The sequence below is a fragment of the Suncus etruscus genome, chromosome 6 (assembly GCF_024139225.1).
Source record: "Suncus etruscus isolate mSunEtr1 chromosome 6, mSunEtr1.pri.cur, whole genome shotgun sequence".
Classification (NCBI taxonomy): domain Eukaryota; kingdom Metazoa; phylum Chordata; class Mammalia; order Eulipotyphla; family Soricidae; genus Suncus; species Suncus etruscus.
Genome location: NC_064853.1, coordinates 39,754,345 through 39,772,660, shown reverse-complemented (window position 1 = coordinate 39,772,660; position 18,316 = coordinate 39,754,345). Strand labels below are relative to the sequence as shown.

General features: G+C 49.3%; 2 protein-coding genes across 3 annotated transcripts; one reads left to right on the top strand and one right to left on the bottom strand.

Annotated features, from left to right (window-relative positions):
* Positions 1–1,257: 1,257 nt before the first annotated feature.
* On the top strand, positions 1,258–12,535 carry MANEAL (mannosidase endo-alpha like). Of its 2 annotated transcripts, XM_049774829.1 has the most exons (4): positions 1,258–1,849; positions 2,653–2,762; positions 5,819–5,895; positions 10,750–12,535. In XM_049774829.1, exons 1-4 carry the CDS (start codon positions 1,273–1,275, stop codon positions 11,384–11,386), a joined length of 1,401 nt encoding a protein of 466 aa, XP_049630786.1. In that variant the 5' UTR covers positions 1,258–1,272; the 3' UTR covers positions 11,387–12,535. The 2 variants fall into 2 exon arrangements, with proteins under 2 accessions (XP_049630786.1, XP_049630787.1); XM_049774830.1 differs by lacking the exon at positions 5,819–5,895 and having other exon boundaries at positions 1,712–1,849.
* Positions 12,536–12,940: 405 nt separating this feature from the next.
* On the bottom strand, positions 12,941–18,187 carry YRDC (yrdC N6-threonylcarbamoyltransferase domain containing). The gene is made up of 5 exons (XM_049774986.1): positions 17,787–18,187; positions 16,685–16,799; positions 16,455–16,574; positions 14,477–14,619; positions 12,941–14,042 (listed from the first exon to the last, which is right to left on the bottom strand). The coding sequence occupies exons 1-5, from the start codon at positions 18,185–18,187 to the stop codon at positions 13,976–13,978; spliced, it is 846 nt and encodes a 281-aa protein (XP_049630943.1). The 3' UTR covers positions 12,941–13,975.
* Between the last annotated feature and the right edge of the window lie 129 nt (positions 18,188–18,316).

Genomic DNA, 18,316 nt, shown 5'->3' with positions numbered 1-18,316 from the left:
GACCAAATCCAACATTCCCTCTCACCTGAGCTTGATTCCTGAAACTATCATATATATATATATACATACATATATATACATACATATATATACATATATACATACATATATATACATATATATATATACATATAAAATGCCTACACTCCTGAAAGCTGTTCAGAAACCACAGATAAAGAATAAAACAGTTACTTTTACTCTAGACCAGTGAAGAAAGCAGATAATAAAACTATTTTTGTAATTGAATAAAATAATAATGCAGAATAAGAAACAGATAGAAAACTTTTGATTTGGGGTCATATAAGGCGGTGCTCGAGGATTACTCTGGTCTCTGCACCAGAAATCACTGTCAATGGGCTCGGGGGACAATATGGGATTCCAGGAATCTAACTTGGGTCGACCTGAACTTGAGTTCACAGTTTGCAAGGCACATAAAGCAAGTACCCTACCTACTGTACTATCTCTCCGGGTCCTTGTGAGCAAAAACCTATAGAATATCATACCGGAGTCTGAGATAGCACTCTTGGGCTAGGGTATTGGGGGGACTATCAGATTTTTTTTATTTTTTCTCTAGCTCTTGGAATCTAAAATAAGAAAGAAGCCTCTGCACCTGTGCACTGGAATTCAGGAGCCAGGAAACCGAGCAAACAAAACACGTTTGGAGAGCTAACTTTTTGAGGCCCTATAAAATAGACGTTGCAATAACCATCTTATTTATTTAATCCTCTGAATTTAGGATGTGCAGGCCTAGGGCTATGACAAAGAGTACTGCTGGTGCGTTCCCTCTTCCTCAAGCCTCTTTCTCCAGTTTGTCTGGGATGCAGATGAGGGGTGTCGGCACAGATGCCCGAGACAGCGAGGCGAGCGGGAAAGGCGTCAGCGGGGGCTCGGAGGAGGACCCCGGAGAGGGGCCACCGCTCGCCCGGGCTCCCGCTCCTCCGGCGCCACCTGCCGGGCCTGCGGCGGGCACCGGGGCCGCCCACTCGGCTGGCCCAGGCGGCCAGGCTGGCGGCTGTCCGCTGACGGCCCTCGGGGTCCCCACTCGCCTGCGCTCCCCCCTGCGCGCCGGCCACTTGGTCTGCGCCACTTGGCCTGCGTTCTCGGGTGTCGGGCCCGCCCGCACTGCGGGGCAGAGGCCGGGAGCCGCCCACGCTCGCGCGCGCTCGCGCTCGGCAGCGCCGTCGCCCGGGGTCCCGCGCCGGCGGGTGGCCATGGCGCGGCGAGCCGGGAGCTAGCCGGGGCGCCCGGGCAGAGGGCCACGCAGGGATCGCCATGGCCCGCCGCCGCCGCCGGGCCTGCATCGCGCTGTTCCTGGTGCTGCTCTTCGCCTTCGGCACCCTCATGGGCCTGCGCACGCTCAAGGCTCCGGACGGACTCCCGGCGCTGGGCCCCGGCCTGGAGCTGGCGCCCTTCGAGCGCCGCCCGGAGGGGGCTCCCGCGCCCGCGCCCGCAGCCCGCGCCCCGGCCGCCCCGGCCGCGCCGCCGCCGCCCCAGCCGCCGCCGCCCCGCACGGCCGGCCCCGGGAGCCCCCCGGCGCAGCCCCCCGCGGAGGCCGAGGCCGAGGCCGAGGCCGAGCCCGCCCCGGCCCAGAGCCTGCGCGTCTACTCGGACCTGCACGCCTTCTACTACTCCTGGTACGGGAGCCCGCGCCGCGAGGGCCACTACGTCCACTGGGACCACGTCATGGTGCCGCACTGGGACCCCAAGATCTCGGCCAGCTACCCCCGCGGCCGCCACAGCCCCCCCGACGACCTGGGCTCCAGCTTCTACCCCGAGCTGGGCCCCTACAGCTCCCGGGACCCCGACGTGTTGCGAGCGCATATGACACAGCTCAAGGAAGCCGCTATCGGTGAGTCGGCCCCGCTCCCGCTGTCCGTCCAGGATTCAGGCTCTTCCCACCTCTGCCTCAGCACCCCCACGATTTCAGGGCGCCCCCTTCGTTTGACTGCAGCTGCAAGGCCAGGGCGAAGAAGCTCTTGCCTGCCTGCTGGATTGGGTTAGGCAAGCGCCTTCGTAGCCAGTGGCCAGGGCTTCAGCACCGCACTCACGGACAGCTCCAGGGTTGCGCCAGGGTGTGAGCCCCAGCAAGTGAACCCGGCCAGGAGCCTCTTCCCAGTTTCATTTAGGTTTTTGAGTGTGTGTGTGGGCGGGGGGGGGGGGGGGGAGTTTGGGTCACACCAGGCAGCGCTCAGGGGTTACTTCTGGCTCTACGCTTAGAAATCGCTCCTGGCAGGCTCGGGGGACCATATGGAGGCCCTACCTCCATGCTATCTCTCTGGCCCTCAAGTTTCATTTAGAAACCATCTCACAGGGGACCTGAGAAATAGTGCGGTGGGTCGGGCGCTTACCTTGTACTCAGTTCACCTAAGTTTGATCCCTGAGCACCACCAGCAGTTATTATCCCTGTGCATTCCTGGATCTGGCCCCCAAACAACTGGAGAGATAGAACAGTGGGGAAGGTGCCATGCCTTGCACACAGCTAACTTAAATTTAATTCCCAGTACTTATATGGTCCCCTAAGCCTTAATTACAGACAGGTATGGCTTCCAAAACAAAAACCAGAAACCATCTCACAGCTGGAGGTAGTTGATAAGGAAATGAAGGTATTGGGGAGTATCATATATCTGTAGAGGCCTTTCTGTTTGGTTCTAGGTGTCCTGGTCCTGTCATGGTACCCACCTGGCATGGCTGATGATAATGGAGAACCCTCAGACGATTTGGTGCCTGCCATTCTGGACACTGCTCATCAGTACAATATCCAGGTGAGTTGCTAAGAAGTGGAACACTTACTCACTGGATATTTCCTTTCTGCACTGAAGTTCTTGACTCTAGATAGTGCTGGGACTGGAGAAATGGTACAAAGAATAAGGTGCATCCTCCTAAATGGATTTGAATCTCCAGCACCACATATGATTCCCCAAGTGATACAAGAAGGGATTCACAAGCACAGAGCTAGGAGTTTCCTATGACCCCCAAAACACACAGATAGCTTATAAAATTAATAATTATAAAAATTATAAAATCATGGGACTGGAGAGATAATACAATAGGCTGCGTGTGTACTTTTGATAAGATGAACCCAGATTTGATTCTTGGTAACTTATGTGGTCCCCAAACACTGCCAGGAGTGATCTCTGAGTACAAAGCAAGGAATAAGACCTGAGCACCACCAAGTATGGCCCCTAAACAGACAACAACATAAATGGTGCCTAAGTCACTTTTATTTGGGGGGAGGGTATGCTGTTCAGCCCACCATACTCACAGCTCTGTGCCTAAGGACCATGGGATTCTGGAGTTGGAACCCAGAACCCAGGTGCATACACTCATACTCAGTCCATTCACTGTCTCCCCAGTTCAGTCCCCCTCTTTCTTTTCTTATTTCCTGAAAGCTCATTTGTACTCTGTAATCTCACAGGATTTATCCTTCTTAATGTTGGTCATAGGTCAGGCAAACAGGAGATGCCAAAGGTTTCAATGGCAAGAAATTGACTTAGAGAAAGGAAGAGAGGGAAGGAGGGAGGGAAGGAGGGAAAGAAAGGAAGAAAGGGCGGGAGGAAAAGAAGTAAAAAGGAAGAAGAAATGAGGAAGTGAGAGGAGGAAGGGAAGAGAGAAAGAAAGAAGGAAGGAGGAAGGGAGGGAAGGAGGAAGAAAGGAGGGAATGAAGGAGGGAGAGAGGAGGGAGGCAGGGAAGAAGGAAAGGAGGGAATTGTTCAGTCCCTTTTTAATTCTGAAAAAAGACAGTGTAAACTTCCTAGATAAGATCAAAAGGGAAGTTAAATATTGTAGCAGGTCAGCCCCTGAAGAGGTTGACTGATGGTGGGTTGGAGAATGAGGCCCTTTTCTTCCAGCTCAGAGCACGCGTCTGCCACCCTGTCTAGCCCACGGTTCTGAGGTGAAACGGCGGGTAAACAGCTCGCAGACAATCAGGCTCGTGGAAATATTTGCTTTACTCGGATGGACAAAACTGAAGTCCAAAGACTCAGATTCAGTTCCAGCCAGCCAAAAGCCCTGGCCTTCCACAGACCTCTGTTTTTATACTCCAGAGTCAGGTACCACCCAATGGTGGGATCAGATACCAACCAATGGTGAAAGCAGAATCAGGTCCTACCCTAGGGTGGGGGCAGAATGCCAGGTCACACCCAGGACACACCTTGGTCACCAATCAGTTTAGGGTAACATAGTAATCCCCCAAAATATTTACATACACAACAAAATATTTTATTATTTTTAATTTTGTTTTGTTTTGGGGCCACACCCAGCAATGCTTAGGTGTTACTCCTGGCTCTGCACTCAGGAATCACTCCTGGTAGCACTTGGGGGAGGACTGAACTCAGGTCGGCTACATTCAAGGCAATCACCCTATGTGTTGTAGTATCTCTCCAGCCCCCTAAATAAATGTCACATTCAGAGTTTAGGTTGGAGGTAGGGCTGAATGGGTCCACAAAATCAAATCCAGCTTTACCTCCCTAGTGAACAACTGTACTTAGGGGGCCATATGGGATGCCAGGGATTAAAGTCAGGTTGGCCACATGCAAGGCAAGTGCCCTATCCACAGTACTATCTCTTTAGCCCAGCTATATTCTTTTTGATGTTTTGCTAATATTCAGCCATGCTCCTAACCCCATGCGCAGAGGTCACTTTTGTCAATGTCTAGGACAGTGGTCAGCAAGCTGAGGCTCGCGAGCCACATGTGGCTCTTTACACTTTTTAATGTGGCTCTTGTGTCAGGCGGCCACTCTAGGAGTCAAGACTCTGCTCCTAGGCCTCTGTCAGTGCGCGGCCTGTGTGCAACCCTGGCGGCCGGCTCCATACAGCTCTGATCAGAACCAAGGCCTATGTTCACATTAGTGTTTGTGACTTTGTCAGTCATTGTCAGGATGTAATTTTCGCTACATTGTAAGGCAAATTTTACGGAATTTAACGTTATCGGTAAATAATATTGTTCTAAAGTTTTTATTAGTTGTGTTATTTGTATCCTCCTGACCTATGTGGATACTTGCGTGCAAATATTCTCAATAAAAACTTATTGAAACTAAAAACAGTGTACCATCCTATGTATTTTTGGTTTTAAAAATGTGGCTCTCAAAATAAATTTCAATCGTGGTTTTGGCGAGATTTGGCTCAGTTGAAAAAAAAAGGTTGCCCACCACTGGTCTAGGAGATTGTGTAGTGCCATATGGGGCTTAGTTCCATGCCTATTGCAGGAAAAGTATATGCTCTTTGTTTGGTTTTGTATTCAGGGGATTATCTGGGGTGTCAGGGACTGAGCCTGGATCAGTCCTATACAAGTCAAGCATCCTACCTGCTGTACTATAGCTCCAGCCCAGCCTATGCCCTTTGAGCTATCTCCCTGGACCCTGTTTTCTAAATATAGCAACCCAATAAGTCATTCCCTTCTGTGCCAAAAGAGAAAAACAAAAACAAAAACAAAAACAGCGAGAAGCCCCACTCCCATTTCTGAAGCCATCACTGATGTGTTGAATATATTATGGTACATTTCCTGAAGACAGTGTCAGTACCTTCTTCCTGTTGTTTAGGCAGCCAACCACTTGCAGCTGACAGAGACCTAAGAAAAAAGCAGCTTTCTACCCTGATGCCAGGATTGAACTTTCCAAGGCATATATTCTCCTGCTGAACCCTAGCCCCAGCCTGGCCCTCTTTTGACATAAAGGGTAATGACTGCTTTGATATTGGTGTACCTTGTTGCTAGACCCTTCCCTGAATTCAGCTTCTCTTCCAAGCTTTGGTTGGAGTGTGACCTTATAGGTTATAACCCTTGACAAATACTTGCCTGACTGTTCTTTTCTCTTTGTTGCAGGTGGCCTTCCATATCCAACCCTACAAGGGCCGGAATGACGTCACTCTGCATGACAACATTAAGTACATCATTGACACGTGAGAAGCTGCTTTGGGGCTGTGTTTTGGTGGGATCAAAAGGGAATAGGAATAGAAGATGCAGGGCCAGTCAGAAGACACAAGACAGAATGGCTGTGTGTACATTTTTATTTATTTTCCCAGCTGTGCTTAGGGTTTACTCCTGCCTCTGTGCTCAAGGATCACTCTTGGTGGGGCTTAGGGGACTATAAAGTGTGCTGGGGATCAAACCTGGGCTGGCCATATGTGGAGACAAATACCTTGCTTGCTGTACTATCTTTCTGGCCTCTAGCAATTATTTTATAGTGAGAGCAGTAGGCTTGAGATTGAGAGCCCAGGTTTGAATCCTGTATCTGTGACTTCCCATTTGTGATCAGAGGCAAACCTCTTTAACCTTTTAATCTTTTTTTTTTGGGGGGGGGGGTTTGGGTCACACCCGGCAGTTCTCAGGGGTTACTCCTGGCTTCATGCTCAGAAATCACTCCTGGCAGGCACAGGGGACCGTATGGGATGCCGGGATTTGAACCAATGACCTTCTGCATGGAAGGCAAATGCCTTACCTCCATGCTATCTCTCTGGCCCTCATAACCTTTTAATCTTATGGGAAATATTGGGGTCAATATACATGAATGTGGATTGTCCATTATTTGCACAGACAATTCATTCATTTAAAAACGACCTTCAGGTATACAGGCAGTATCTTATCAGTCCCTAAGAATGAATAAGACTAGCAAAGCTTCTCAATTGATAACATTTATGGGTATTCAGGTAGCAATAGAATTGATAGTCTCAAAGGAAAAATCAAATAGAGATCCATACTATGAAAATAATAACAAAGATGGGAACTTAGATGGAGAGATAAGGCACTTGCATGTGGCGGACCCAGGTTCAAACCCTGGGACTACATATGGTCCCCCAAGCCCTCTCAGGAATAATCCCTGACTGCAAAACCAGAAGTAAGTCCTAAGTATGACTAGGTGTGGCCCCAAAACCTTTAAAAGCAACAACAACAAAATACACTTTAGAATAGACTACTCAAGTGAACTGTTCTGAAATGACAAGTGAGCTAAGAATAAATGAAGTTCTGCAAAGGTGTGGAACAGTACAACATAGAGGAAGACGACTAGTGAAAACAAAAAGCTGTAAAATGAGATAATCTTGGGGCTAGGGCGATAGAACAGTGGTGGGATGTTTGCCTTGCACTCAGCAGACCCAGACAGACCCGAGTTCAACAATCCAAGGCATCCTATATGGTCTCCTGAGCCTGCCAAGAGTGATTTGAGTGGAGCTAGGATTAACACCTGAAATGCCTTTGGTATGGCCTAAAAAACAAAACCAAACAAACAAAGAGATAACCTTGATAGGACTGTCTAAATTCAATCCCTGGCACCACATGGTTCTCTGAGCACAGCCAGGGGTGACCCCAAGCACTGAGCAACTGACCTCTGACAGGTATGGACCAAAAACAAGGGGAAAGAAATGTATGAAAAGTGGTATTATAGTTGGAATAGAGACTAGATAAGAGATGGAGATGGCAAGGCCAGATCAAGTAAGTGGGGCTTTGGAGGTCTTGGTAAGTAGTCAGACCTGTTTTTTGTTTTATTTTGGGGCCACACTCCATGCTCCTTAGGGAACATTCCTGGCATGATGCTCTGGGGGTGTTCAGCAATGTTCAGGAAATTGAACTTGGAGCTTTCACATGCAAAGCAGGTGCTCCAGTTCTTTGAACCATCTTACTGGCACAGAAGCAATCAGATCAGATTCACACTATCAATGAGGGGGATCTTTGGGGCCATATCCAATAGTGCTCAGGGATGTAAGTGTAAATGTCATTGCTCCAGACCATGGTTGGGGAGCCATTTAGTCCCAAGTTCAATGACTGACCCTTTTAGAAGAGAATGGTCAAGGAATGACGTAAAGGACTGAGTCCTAGGTTCAGTGCTTGACACTGCATGGTCCCCAGAGCACTACTGGGAGAGATCTCAGCACATCATACTGGGAGTATCATCCCCTCTGAGCACCATAATCCTCCCCCCATTTTCTTTTTTGTTTCGGGGCCACACCCAGTGATGCTCAGGGGTCACTCCAGGCTATGCGCTCAGAAATTGCTCCTGGCTTGAGGGACCATTTGGAATGCCGGGGAACGAACCAAGGTCCTGGGTCAGGTGAGTGCAAGTGCACTGCACTACCACTGCACTTACGCTCCAGCTCCATTCCAATTTATTTTTTAATTTAACTAAGTGAAAGATAATGAGGGCCAGAGATGTGGCTCAGTATAGTAGCACTCTATAGAGCCTTGCATTATGGTGTCTTGAGTTTGATTCCTGGCACTGAGAAAAACAAAGTTAATTATTCAGCTTTGATGAGTCTCTCCTATGTAGTCAGGAGTATTATATTAATAAAACTTCTTTTTTTTTTTTTGTTTTTGGGCCACACCCGGCGTTGCTCAGGGGTTACTCCTGGCTGTCTGCTCAGAAATAGTTCCTGGCAGGCACGGGGGACCATATGGGACACCGGGATTCGAACCAACCACCTTTGGTCCTGCATCGGCTGCTTGCAAGGCAAATGCCGCTGTGCTATCTCTCCGGGCCCCTAATAAAACTTCTTAAACTGAAGAAGTATCTCTAAGGCTGGAGTGCAGGCTCTGAGTGCTGGAGCCTCGGGTTGGAACCCTTATTTTGTTTGATTGGGGGCCATACCTGGCAGTGCTCAAGGACCACTCCTAGTGGGGCTCAAGGGACCAGTTATGTGCTACTAAGGATTAAACCAAGACCAGCTGTATGTAAGGCAAGCACTCTACTCACTGCACTCTCTCTGACCAGAGTCCTAGTTTATATCCTGGGCACTGCACGTTCACTACACGGTATGGCCCAAAAAATAACGAAATAAAACTTTTGTTTCCTATCAAAAAAATATAGAATGAAGAGGGCAAGAGAGAACTTAAATAATAGGAATGCACAAGGCCTAGTGTTTTATTCCAGACACTGAATGATCGTCAGCCCCAGTCTCTTCAGGTGTTTATTTTTAACTTGAACACTGTATATTTGATATATTATTTTCCTATGACAATGGTACTATGACTTATTTAAAGTCCATAATTTTTATTATAACATCTGACTTACCAAGTTGTTCATAATATAGTAGCTTCAGACATTAAATACTGAAACACGTATGACCTTCCCTTGACCAGTGTCTCTAATATCCCACTCACCACCATAGCCTGCCTCCATGCTTGCACAAATTTATTTCATATATATATATTCGTTTGTTTGTTTGGGGGCCACAACTGGTGGTGCTCAGGGGTTATTCCTGGCTCAGTGTTCAGAAATCACTCCTGGAGGGCTGGAGAGAGCACAGCGGCAGGTCGTTTGCCTTGCACACAGCAGATCCAGGAGATGGACAGTGGTTCAAATCCCAGCATCCAATATGGTCCCTCGTGCCTGCCAGGAGCGATTTCTGAGTGCAGACTCAGGAGTAACCTGAGCAATGCCAGGTGTGACCCCTCCCCCCAAACAAAACACTCACTCCTGGCAGGCTCAAGGGACCTTATGAGATTCTGGGGGTTGAACCTGGGTCAGCCTACCCGATGTGCAATCACTCTGGGCTCCTAAGGATTTCTCTTCTGCCTGAGGCCGAACAGGAATAACTGGCTAGGTAGGGGTTTTTCTCAGACAGGATTTAATAGGAAACAGGCATGATAGAGAAGCCAGGGTCCTTTTAGCTGAAATCTAACTAGAGAAGTTTGGGAAATCCAACCAGTGCCCAGGAAAAAGAATAAATGCCCAAAGCAGCAGACACTACCATGAACTTGAACACCAGCCAGCCAATCAGCCAAACAACTAACCTGCACTCCAGCTGGTTGGAGACTAGGGGTCTCTACTTGAGATTTCTCTGCTCTTAAAGGACAGACCCCTTTTCAGGAAGTCATCCATGATGGCCCCAGCTCATATTGTTACAAAATAAAAGCAAATGGAATCATTAAAATTTAGATTAGGGGCCTGGAGAGACAGCACAGCGGCATTTGCCTTGCAAGCAGCCGATCCAGGACCAAAGGTAGTTGGTTCGAATCCTGGTGTCCCATATGGTCCCCATGCCTGCTAGGAGCTATTTCTGAGCAGACAACCAGGAGTAACCCCTGAGCAACGCCAGGTGTGGCCCCAAAACAAAACAAAACAAAAATTTAGATTAACAAGGATCAATTTGAAATGACTGTCAGACTCTCCATCATTACTAAAGTCTACTGAGCTGTGGCTGGTGCTAGTTGAGCCTTTGGTATTACTAGTTAGGTTTTTTTCTTTTTGGCTTTTGGATTACACTTGGCAGCGCTCAGGGGCTACTCCTGGTTCTACACTCAGAAATTGCCCCCGGCAGGCTCGGGGATCATATGGGATGCCGGGATTTGAACCACTGTCCTTCTGCATGCAAGGCAAACACCTTACCACTGTGCTATCTCTCTTGCCCTGTATTACTGGTTAGGCTCACAGATTACTATGTAATTTTCCCAAGATTTCCTGTGATACTACTGGGCTGACTGACACTAACCACCAGGCATAGCTGGCCCTGCAGAGCCAGGCCCCATTACTGAGCCATTAACTAAAGGGCTGAGCCCAAGCTCTGCTGTATGTGACCCTATGGGCATTTTTGAAAGGAGGGGGGAATATGGATAATATGGGGTCAGGAGTGCGATTTCAAGAGACTAGTCAAGTAGTTGTGGCTGTTGGTTCAAGGAGGTGGGGCAGGGATGAGTTATGCTTTTGCTCAGAGCACAACTGTGAAACTGGTTGAGTCCTCCATGGTACCTGGAGTCAGTAAGCTGCTCCTACCGCTGGGTGGCTTTTCAAATCACTGGCTTATACTCGTCTTCCTACTCCTCAGATATGGCTCCCATGGTGCATTTTACCGCTATAAGAACAGCATGGGCAAGAGCCTCCCTCTCTTCTACATATATGACTCATATTTGACAGCTCCTGAGGCTTGGGCCCACCTCCTGACACCAAATGGACCCCACTCAATTCGAAACACCCCCTATGATGGGGTCTTCATAGCACTCCTGGTGGAAGAAGGCCACACCCACGACATCCTGGCTGCTGGATTTGATGGCATGTACACCTACTTTGCCTCAAACGGGTTCTCTTTCGGCTCCTCTCACCAGAATTGGAAAGCAGTGAAGAATTTCTGTGATGCAAATAACCTCCTGTTCATTCCCAGTGTGGGGCCCGGCTACATTGACACCAGCATCCGGCCCTGGAACAACCACAATACACGGAACAGAGTCAACGGCAAGTACTATGAGACAGCCCTGCAGGCAGCCTTGACAGTGAGGCCTGAGATTGTCTCCATCACCTCTTTCAATGAATGGCATGAAGGAACCCAGATAGAAAAGGCTGTTCCCAAGAAGACACCAACACGTCTTTATTTGGACTATTTGCCTCATCAGCCCAGCCTGTATCTGGAGCTCACTCGCCGCTGGGCAGAGCACTTCATCAAAGAGAAGGAGCAGTGGCTGATGTGAGAGGCCTGCAAATGGGCCTGAGGTGCTGATGTCTGGGCCTTAGCGGAAGCCACATGGGTCTCCACTGAGGTGTAGGCACTTGCTCTTCTCCAAGTCACAGCTGGGTGCTTCTGAGTGGGCCCCCAAGCCTAAGTCCCCACAGAACAAAGCCTGTTCCTCAGGCAGATGGTGCTGGCATGCTCTGCAGTGATAGAAAACCAGGCAGCATTCCAGACAGAATTGCAGAGGCTGGCAGGTGATTGGACTCAGCCCAGGGCAGCACTACATTGTGTCAGAACACTTAAAACAGCTTCTAGATTTGAACTTGGTGGTTTGGTGTTGACGAATTGCCTGGTTGCTAACCTTGGAAGGGAGCTAGCGTTCTGGGCTAGCATGTACCCTGTCTCTACTAGTCTACATCCTCCCTCCAGGCCTATTTCTCATGAAGTCTGGCTTCTAAGTTTGGGAATCCTACTTAAGACTTCCTTAAAAGAAAATCCATGATTTAAGCTCTTTCCAGTAGATTTCTGAACCTGTCAGGAAATAATCCTAAGTATTCATATAAACTAATCAAGCACCTGTGTGGTAGGTGCTAGAGGAAAACCAAGGCATTGGTCCTGCTTTCCTAAAGGTTACAGGATCCCGTATTTCTTTTTTTTTGTACGACCTTGTAGCTGGTGCCTGAGCACAGCTATAAGCTTTACTTCTTTGCAATCTAATTCATGCAGAACGTTATTTTTCCTCTAAGAAAATACCTCTGTGCTGTTGAGTGTACATTTGCCCAAATCAATGTTTATTTTCAAGAAAATGGCAACCCTGTCCATTTAGCTACCCACAGAGAGGCCCATTCGCCAGAGCCACAAATACCAAGATTTGTATTAGATATGATGTACACTCAAGTACACATACGTTCCTCTGAGTCCAGTCAGATCCTTCAGTGAAAATCTGTAACAAATGGATAAATGGGACAGGCTGGCTCTAGAGCTTGCTTCAGAAGTTAAACAGGTATTCTCCAGTAACAAATCACTACTTAGCATTTGATACTTAGGAGCCATTTAAAAAGTACATGCCCTGGGAACCACTTTACTGAGCTCAAGACTGAAACCCAATTGAGGAAAACTAGGCTGCAAGAGGGGAGGGTCCATGAGAACACAAGTCAGTCACAAGAATTCTCAGTTCATTAGGAAATTGATACTGAACTCCACTAACAAACCATAGACTGACTTTGATACTTAGCTGGGGAAACCAAGGCAGACAGAGACAGGTCAAAGGGCTGTAGTGAAAATTACCTAAGTACCTTACAGAAGGAAGGTTTCTTTTTTGCATAGAAAATTTACTTCTTTGCAATCTAATTCATGCAGAGGGTTATTTTTCCTCTAAGAAAATACCTCTGTGCTTTTTGAGTGTACGTTTGCCCAGATCAATGTTTAATTTGAAAAATAGTGAAAACATAAGAACAGGGGGTAGAGAAGTAGCCACCACACACTGCTGATGGCAATGTAACAATCAGTTCTTTTGAAGAATAATCTGTACTATGTAATGTATGTTGGACCAGTAATTCCACCCGGAGTTCAGAAAAAAAAATGTTTAATAGCAGCACTATTTTCTATTAAGAGAAACAAAGTCAAAAGGACCAACAGTTATGTTTATAATTGATATAACATGAAATAAAGATGAGGCAGCTGAGTTTAAATAAATGGATTTAAATAAAAATATAATATGCATTGTTCCTTTTATGAATAAGAAAATTTACTTCTTAAAGAACAGTAGTTAAAACTTTCAAATATTCTAGAATTCCTTCTACACCTTATTCTTGACCCCTGACAACTGAGCAGACCTCCTGCTATTAGACCCATATGGTGACTCTCCATCTGGAAGATCACACATCTCACCAAGAGGCCTCTGACTTTGACTTGTGGCATCAAAATATTTAGCCCAATTGATTTCCAGCTTGAAGAGCATAAACTTTTTTGATCACCTGAAATCAAACACTATCAGCTGGTATTCTAGATGATTTGGACCCTATCAGAGCAGCTCTTATTAGAATCCAAATACAATTAACTCTTGTTCAATAGGAAATATACTTGCCTTATATCCAACTGACCCTGTTTGATTCCTCCCCCTTCCCCAGAACTGTAGATAAACTGTGGACAAATACCTCCCCACTTTCATCAAAGTGCAAAAGAAATAATCAAGGGGCCAGAGAGTACAGCAACAAAAGCTCTTTCCTAGCATGCAGCTGACCCAGATTTGATCCCCTGAATCCCATATGGGTCTCCCAAGTACTGCCAAGAGAGATTCCTGAGTGTATATTGGCAGATGTGGTCCCAAAACAAAGAGAAATTATCAAATACAAGGCTATCTTTGGAATGTTCTGAAATTCTTATTTAGCTTTTGGCCATATGGAATTACAGATAATAAATACCCTACCCACACAAACATCCCTGGAGGTATGTGGCTAAACCAGCAGCTTCGGGAGTCTAGTCTCCAGTGAAGAAGTGTTAACGCATAAAACGCCTGGCATTGTAGCCCAATAGCCTCTGCAAATGAGGCCCTTCAAACCATCAGCAGAAAGATAGTGTCCATACTAAGCATGCCTTCTCCTTACAATCAAGATCCATGTGAAGGAAGCAGCCTGTACTTCTGTTGCAGGATGGCTGTAGTACTTTCCAAAGCACTGAGGAGGAAATAGAGGAATGTTAAAGAGTTTGACTTCTCAAGGTTCCAGCAATAAAACAGTGAGTGGGTAGAGGGTTTGCCTTGCACATGGCCAAACTGAATTCGATCCCTGGCATCCCATATGGTCCCCTAAGCCTGGCAGGAGAAACCCTTGAACACCTTTGGATGTGCACTCCTCCCCTCCAAATTGACTTCTCAAAGCCCAGAGCCTATCAATCTGGTGATCAAAGACTTCCAAACAACATGATCTCATTATGTCCACTAACAAAACTTAGAAGGTTAGCCTTTTTGAGTCCCAAATCAAGAAGTCAGCAAATTTAGTCCCACTTGATCTATTTCTGACAACCTTCATTTTGTCAAGGCTGGCGCCAGGGGGACACACTTTTCCCAGCCACCCCCAAATTCTACTCCAATGTCACAGAAAACACTCACCAACCAGGACGGATAATGCCAAACTTTCCAGGAATAGATAAGTCAACCACGGTGGAGCCTAGGCGACACTCAGGGCTCTGGCCATCTCCAATTGGCCCCCCATCAATGACAAGGGACAAGTGAGGCCAGAGATCCTGGAACTCCTAAGAGACAGATAAAGAGATGAAACCACCTTACCTGTATGTCAGCACCCTGGTGTGGGGCCAGTACAGCCCACTTCTGGAAACAATGCTATATATAGACTTAACCTGGTCTTGGTGGCTCAGCACAAGGCCTTCATCAGGTGGGAATTCATCACTTTCTGGCAAGCAGTTCTCCTACCCAACAGAGTGCTTAGTATTTATGATTTCCCATCTGAAACACTTAGGCTAATTGCAATTGCAGTTTCTTTACAGGGTAGCAGGTGGCTGTAGCTCACACTTAAGATGGGGAGTGACCATCCCATACCCCAAAGAGTGAGCGCAAATGGCATGCACAGATAACGGCTACCCTCTTTTCCTTTCCTTATTCTGATCTAGAGTTCCACTGAACTTCAGGATCAGAGTGCTAGAGCTGAAGCGAGACTGAGTGACCTTTTTATACCTGTTGCCATGTTGTTTGTTTGGGTTTTTTTTTTTTGGTTTTTGGGCCACACCCGGCGGTGCTCAGGCGTTACTCCTGGCTGTCTGCTCAGAAATAGCTCCTGGGGTGTCCATATGGGACACCGGGATTCGAACCAACCACCTTTGGCCCTGGATCAGCTGCTTGCAAGGCAAACGCCGCTGTGCTATCTCTCCGGGCCCACCATGTTGAAATTTGATGGCAAGTCCAGAACAGCATCCTCATCTTTGAACTCCCACCTAGGAGTCTACTTAGCAATATGTAGAACTTCCTGAGGCATAGCAAGATGCTCTTTAGTTTAACTCTATGGGCAGTGACCTCTGTGTGTGGTGAAAGTAATATGAAAATCACAAGACTGCTGGCACAGCTAATCATAAATAAATAAGATTAATTCAGAGGACAGTAGATAGCTCTTACTTTATAATTGTGTGGTCTTTCACTTGTTATTAGCCCTGCATGCAGGGTGACAGGATTCAGGTAGCAGAGTCTATAGTGCTTTTCCTTAGTTGTTCCTCTGTTTTTGGAACAACCCAAAGAGTCCATTTTGTTCTCTCAAAAAAAGAAAAGAAGCGGCAGGCATGGTGGCGCTAGAGGTAAGGTGCCTGCCTTGCCTGTGCTAGCCTTGGATGGACCGCGGTTCGATCCCCCAGCGTCCCATATGGTCCCCCAAGCCAGGAGCGACTTCTGAGCGCATAGCCAGGAGTAACCCCTGAGCGTCACCGGGTGTGGCCTTAAACCCCCCCCCCAAAAAAAGAAAAGAAAAGGTATATTTCTAGAGGAGTGCAAAATAATTTTCTTTATGAAAAGAGGGGTTAGAGAGGCCAGAGCTATACAGTACAGCCAATAGGGTGCTTGCCTTGCCCACCAGGGTTTGATTCCCACCCCAGGCACTGCCAAGAGGAATTCCAACTTGTAGAGGCAGGAGTAACTCAGGAGCATCGCTGCGTGTGGTCCAAAAATGAAAAGAGGGTGATAGTGTAGAGCAACAGAACAGCAAGTAGAGAGCGCTTGTCTTGAAAGTGTGACACAGGTTCAATCTTCTACATCCTGAATGGTTTTCTGAGACCCACAAGCAGTGATCCCAGCATACTAAGCATGAGTTAAGTCATATGTGGCCAACAGCCGCATGTGGCCCAAATATAAAAAACATCTCCTTCGCAAGAAAAACAATATTTTTTAAGGCATCGCTGTAACCACCACTGACTAGGCTCCACAACGGCACTCTTCCCCAAAAGAGACTGTACCAACTGTCCTATCACCGAAAAACTGCAGAAAGGTTAGAGTGTGTGTCCCACCCATCCTCCCCACCCCACCCCCAGTATATTAAAAGCCTCCAGATTCTGTTTTGGCTGCTCCCACCAGGGAGACAGGGACTTACCTCCACGTTCAGAGAACTGGGCTGGGCGCTGAGGTTGGCGCTGGTGAGCGCGATGGGTCCCCCGAAGGCGCAGGCCAGGTCCTGCATGAAGTCGTGCGCGGGGATGCGAATGCCCACCAGCTGAAAGGAGACCGGGGCTCATCAGGGCTTGGCGACGGGAAGGCTCGGGGATCTGGCTGCAGCCCGGCCACAGGGAGGGTGAGAAGGGGAGTGGAGTGTCCCTGACTCACGCGCGTTAAGGGGTTCAGGTCCTCATGGAGCTCCTCGGAGCGTTCCATCACCAGCGTCACCGGGCCAGGCAGGAGGTCCTGGAGCAGCCCCTCGGGCACGTTCACACGGCAGTACCTAGTCAGGGATGATGCACCGTGCGGACATGGGGGTCAGGCAGATCCAGAAAGGGAGGTCCTGGGGCCGACAGGGATTCTAGGCGCCTCCCTCCACTCCGGGCCTGGCCTGGCCGTGGACCTGGCTTTCTTTCAGACCTAGTCTTTTTATTTATATATTTATTTTGGCCCACACCAGGTGACACTCGGGTGACACTCCTGGCTATGCGCTCAGAAATCGCTCCTGGCTTGGGGGGCACCATATGGGATGCCATATGGAACCGCTGTCGGTCCACCCTGGGTTAGCCACATGCAAGGCAAACGCCCTACAGCTCTGGCTCCTCCAAAAAAATTTTTTTTTTGTTTTGGTTTTTGGGCCACCCCCGTTGGCGCTGGGGGGGGGGGGTTCTCCTGGCTATGCGCTCACAAGTCGCTCCTGGCTTGGGGGGACCCTATGGGATGCCGGGGGATCGAACCGTGGTCCGTCCAAGGCTAGCGCAGGCAAGGCAGGCGCCTTACCTCCAGCGCCACCGCTCCGGCCTTCATGATCACTTTTGTAATCAGGGAAATAAAACAAGGAGGTAAGATATGACATCTGTGTTAATGTTTTGGGGATTTTTTGGGGAGGGCTGGGGTCACCCCCGGTGACACTCGGGGGTTCCATGTGGCTCTGCGCTCAGATGCTCAGAAATCGCTCTTGGGGCCCGGAGAGATGGCACAGCGGCGTTTGCCTCGCAAGCAGCCGATCCAGGACCAGAGGTGGTTGGTTCGAATCCCGGTGTCCCATGTGGTCCCCCGTGCCTGCCAGGAGCTATTTCTGAGCAGACAGCCAGGAGTAACCTCTGAGCACCGCTGGGTGTGGCCCAAAAACCAAAAAAAAAAAAAGAAAAGAAAAAAAGAAATCGCTCTTGCGCGCACGCAAGGCAGGCAGCAACCTGAAGCCCCGCCCCTCCTTCCCTCCCTCCCTGGACGGGGCGGAGCGGGGCGGGGCGGGGCCGCCTCGCCTCACCTGTAGATGTCGGCCACGCGGCCCAGGCACACGGCCAACGGCTTGGCGCGGCTGCGGCCCTTGAGGCGGTACAGGGCGCCGAGCGCCGCCGAGCAGCCGGCCGCGCAGGCCAGGCCGTACAGCGTGTCGGTGGGGACGGCCACCACGGCGCCGGCGCGCAGCGCGGCCACGGCGGCCCGCAGCGCCTCGCTCCAGCCGGAGGAGCCGGGCTCGGGGCTCGCGGCGCGCCGGACCCCGCTGCCGGGGAGGCGCAGCAGCCGGGCTCCCGGCGCGGGCGTCGGCGGCACTCGGAGGCTCCGGGGAGCCCGGGCGGGGGAGCCCGCCGCCGGCCCCTCGCCCCAGCCCACGCGCGCAGCCACCGCGGCGCTCAGCCCCCTGCCCGGGCCGCGCGCCGGAGACATCCGCCCCGGATTACTTCCGGGAGGAAGTGACGCCATCGACCCGCTTCCGCTTCCGGAGCCGCGACCACGCCCCCGCGCCGCGCCTCTTAAAGGGACCGCGACGCCCAGGAGGCTTGAAGGAGACCGGTG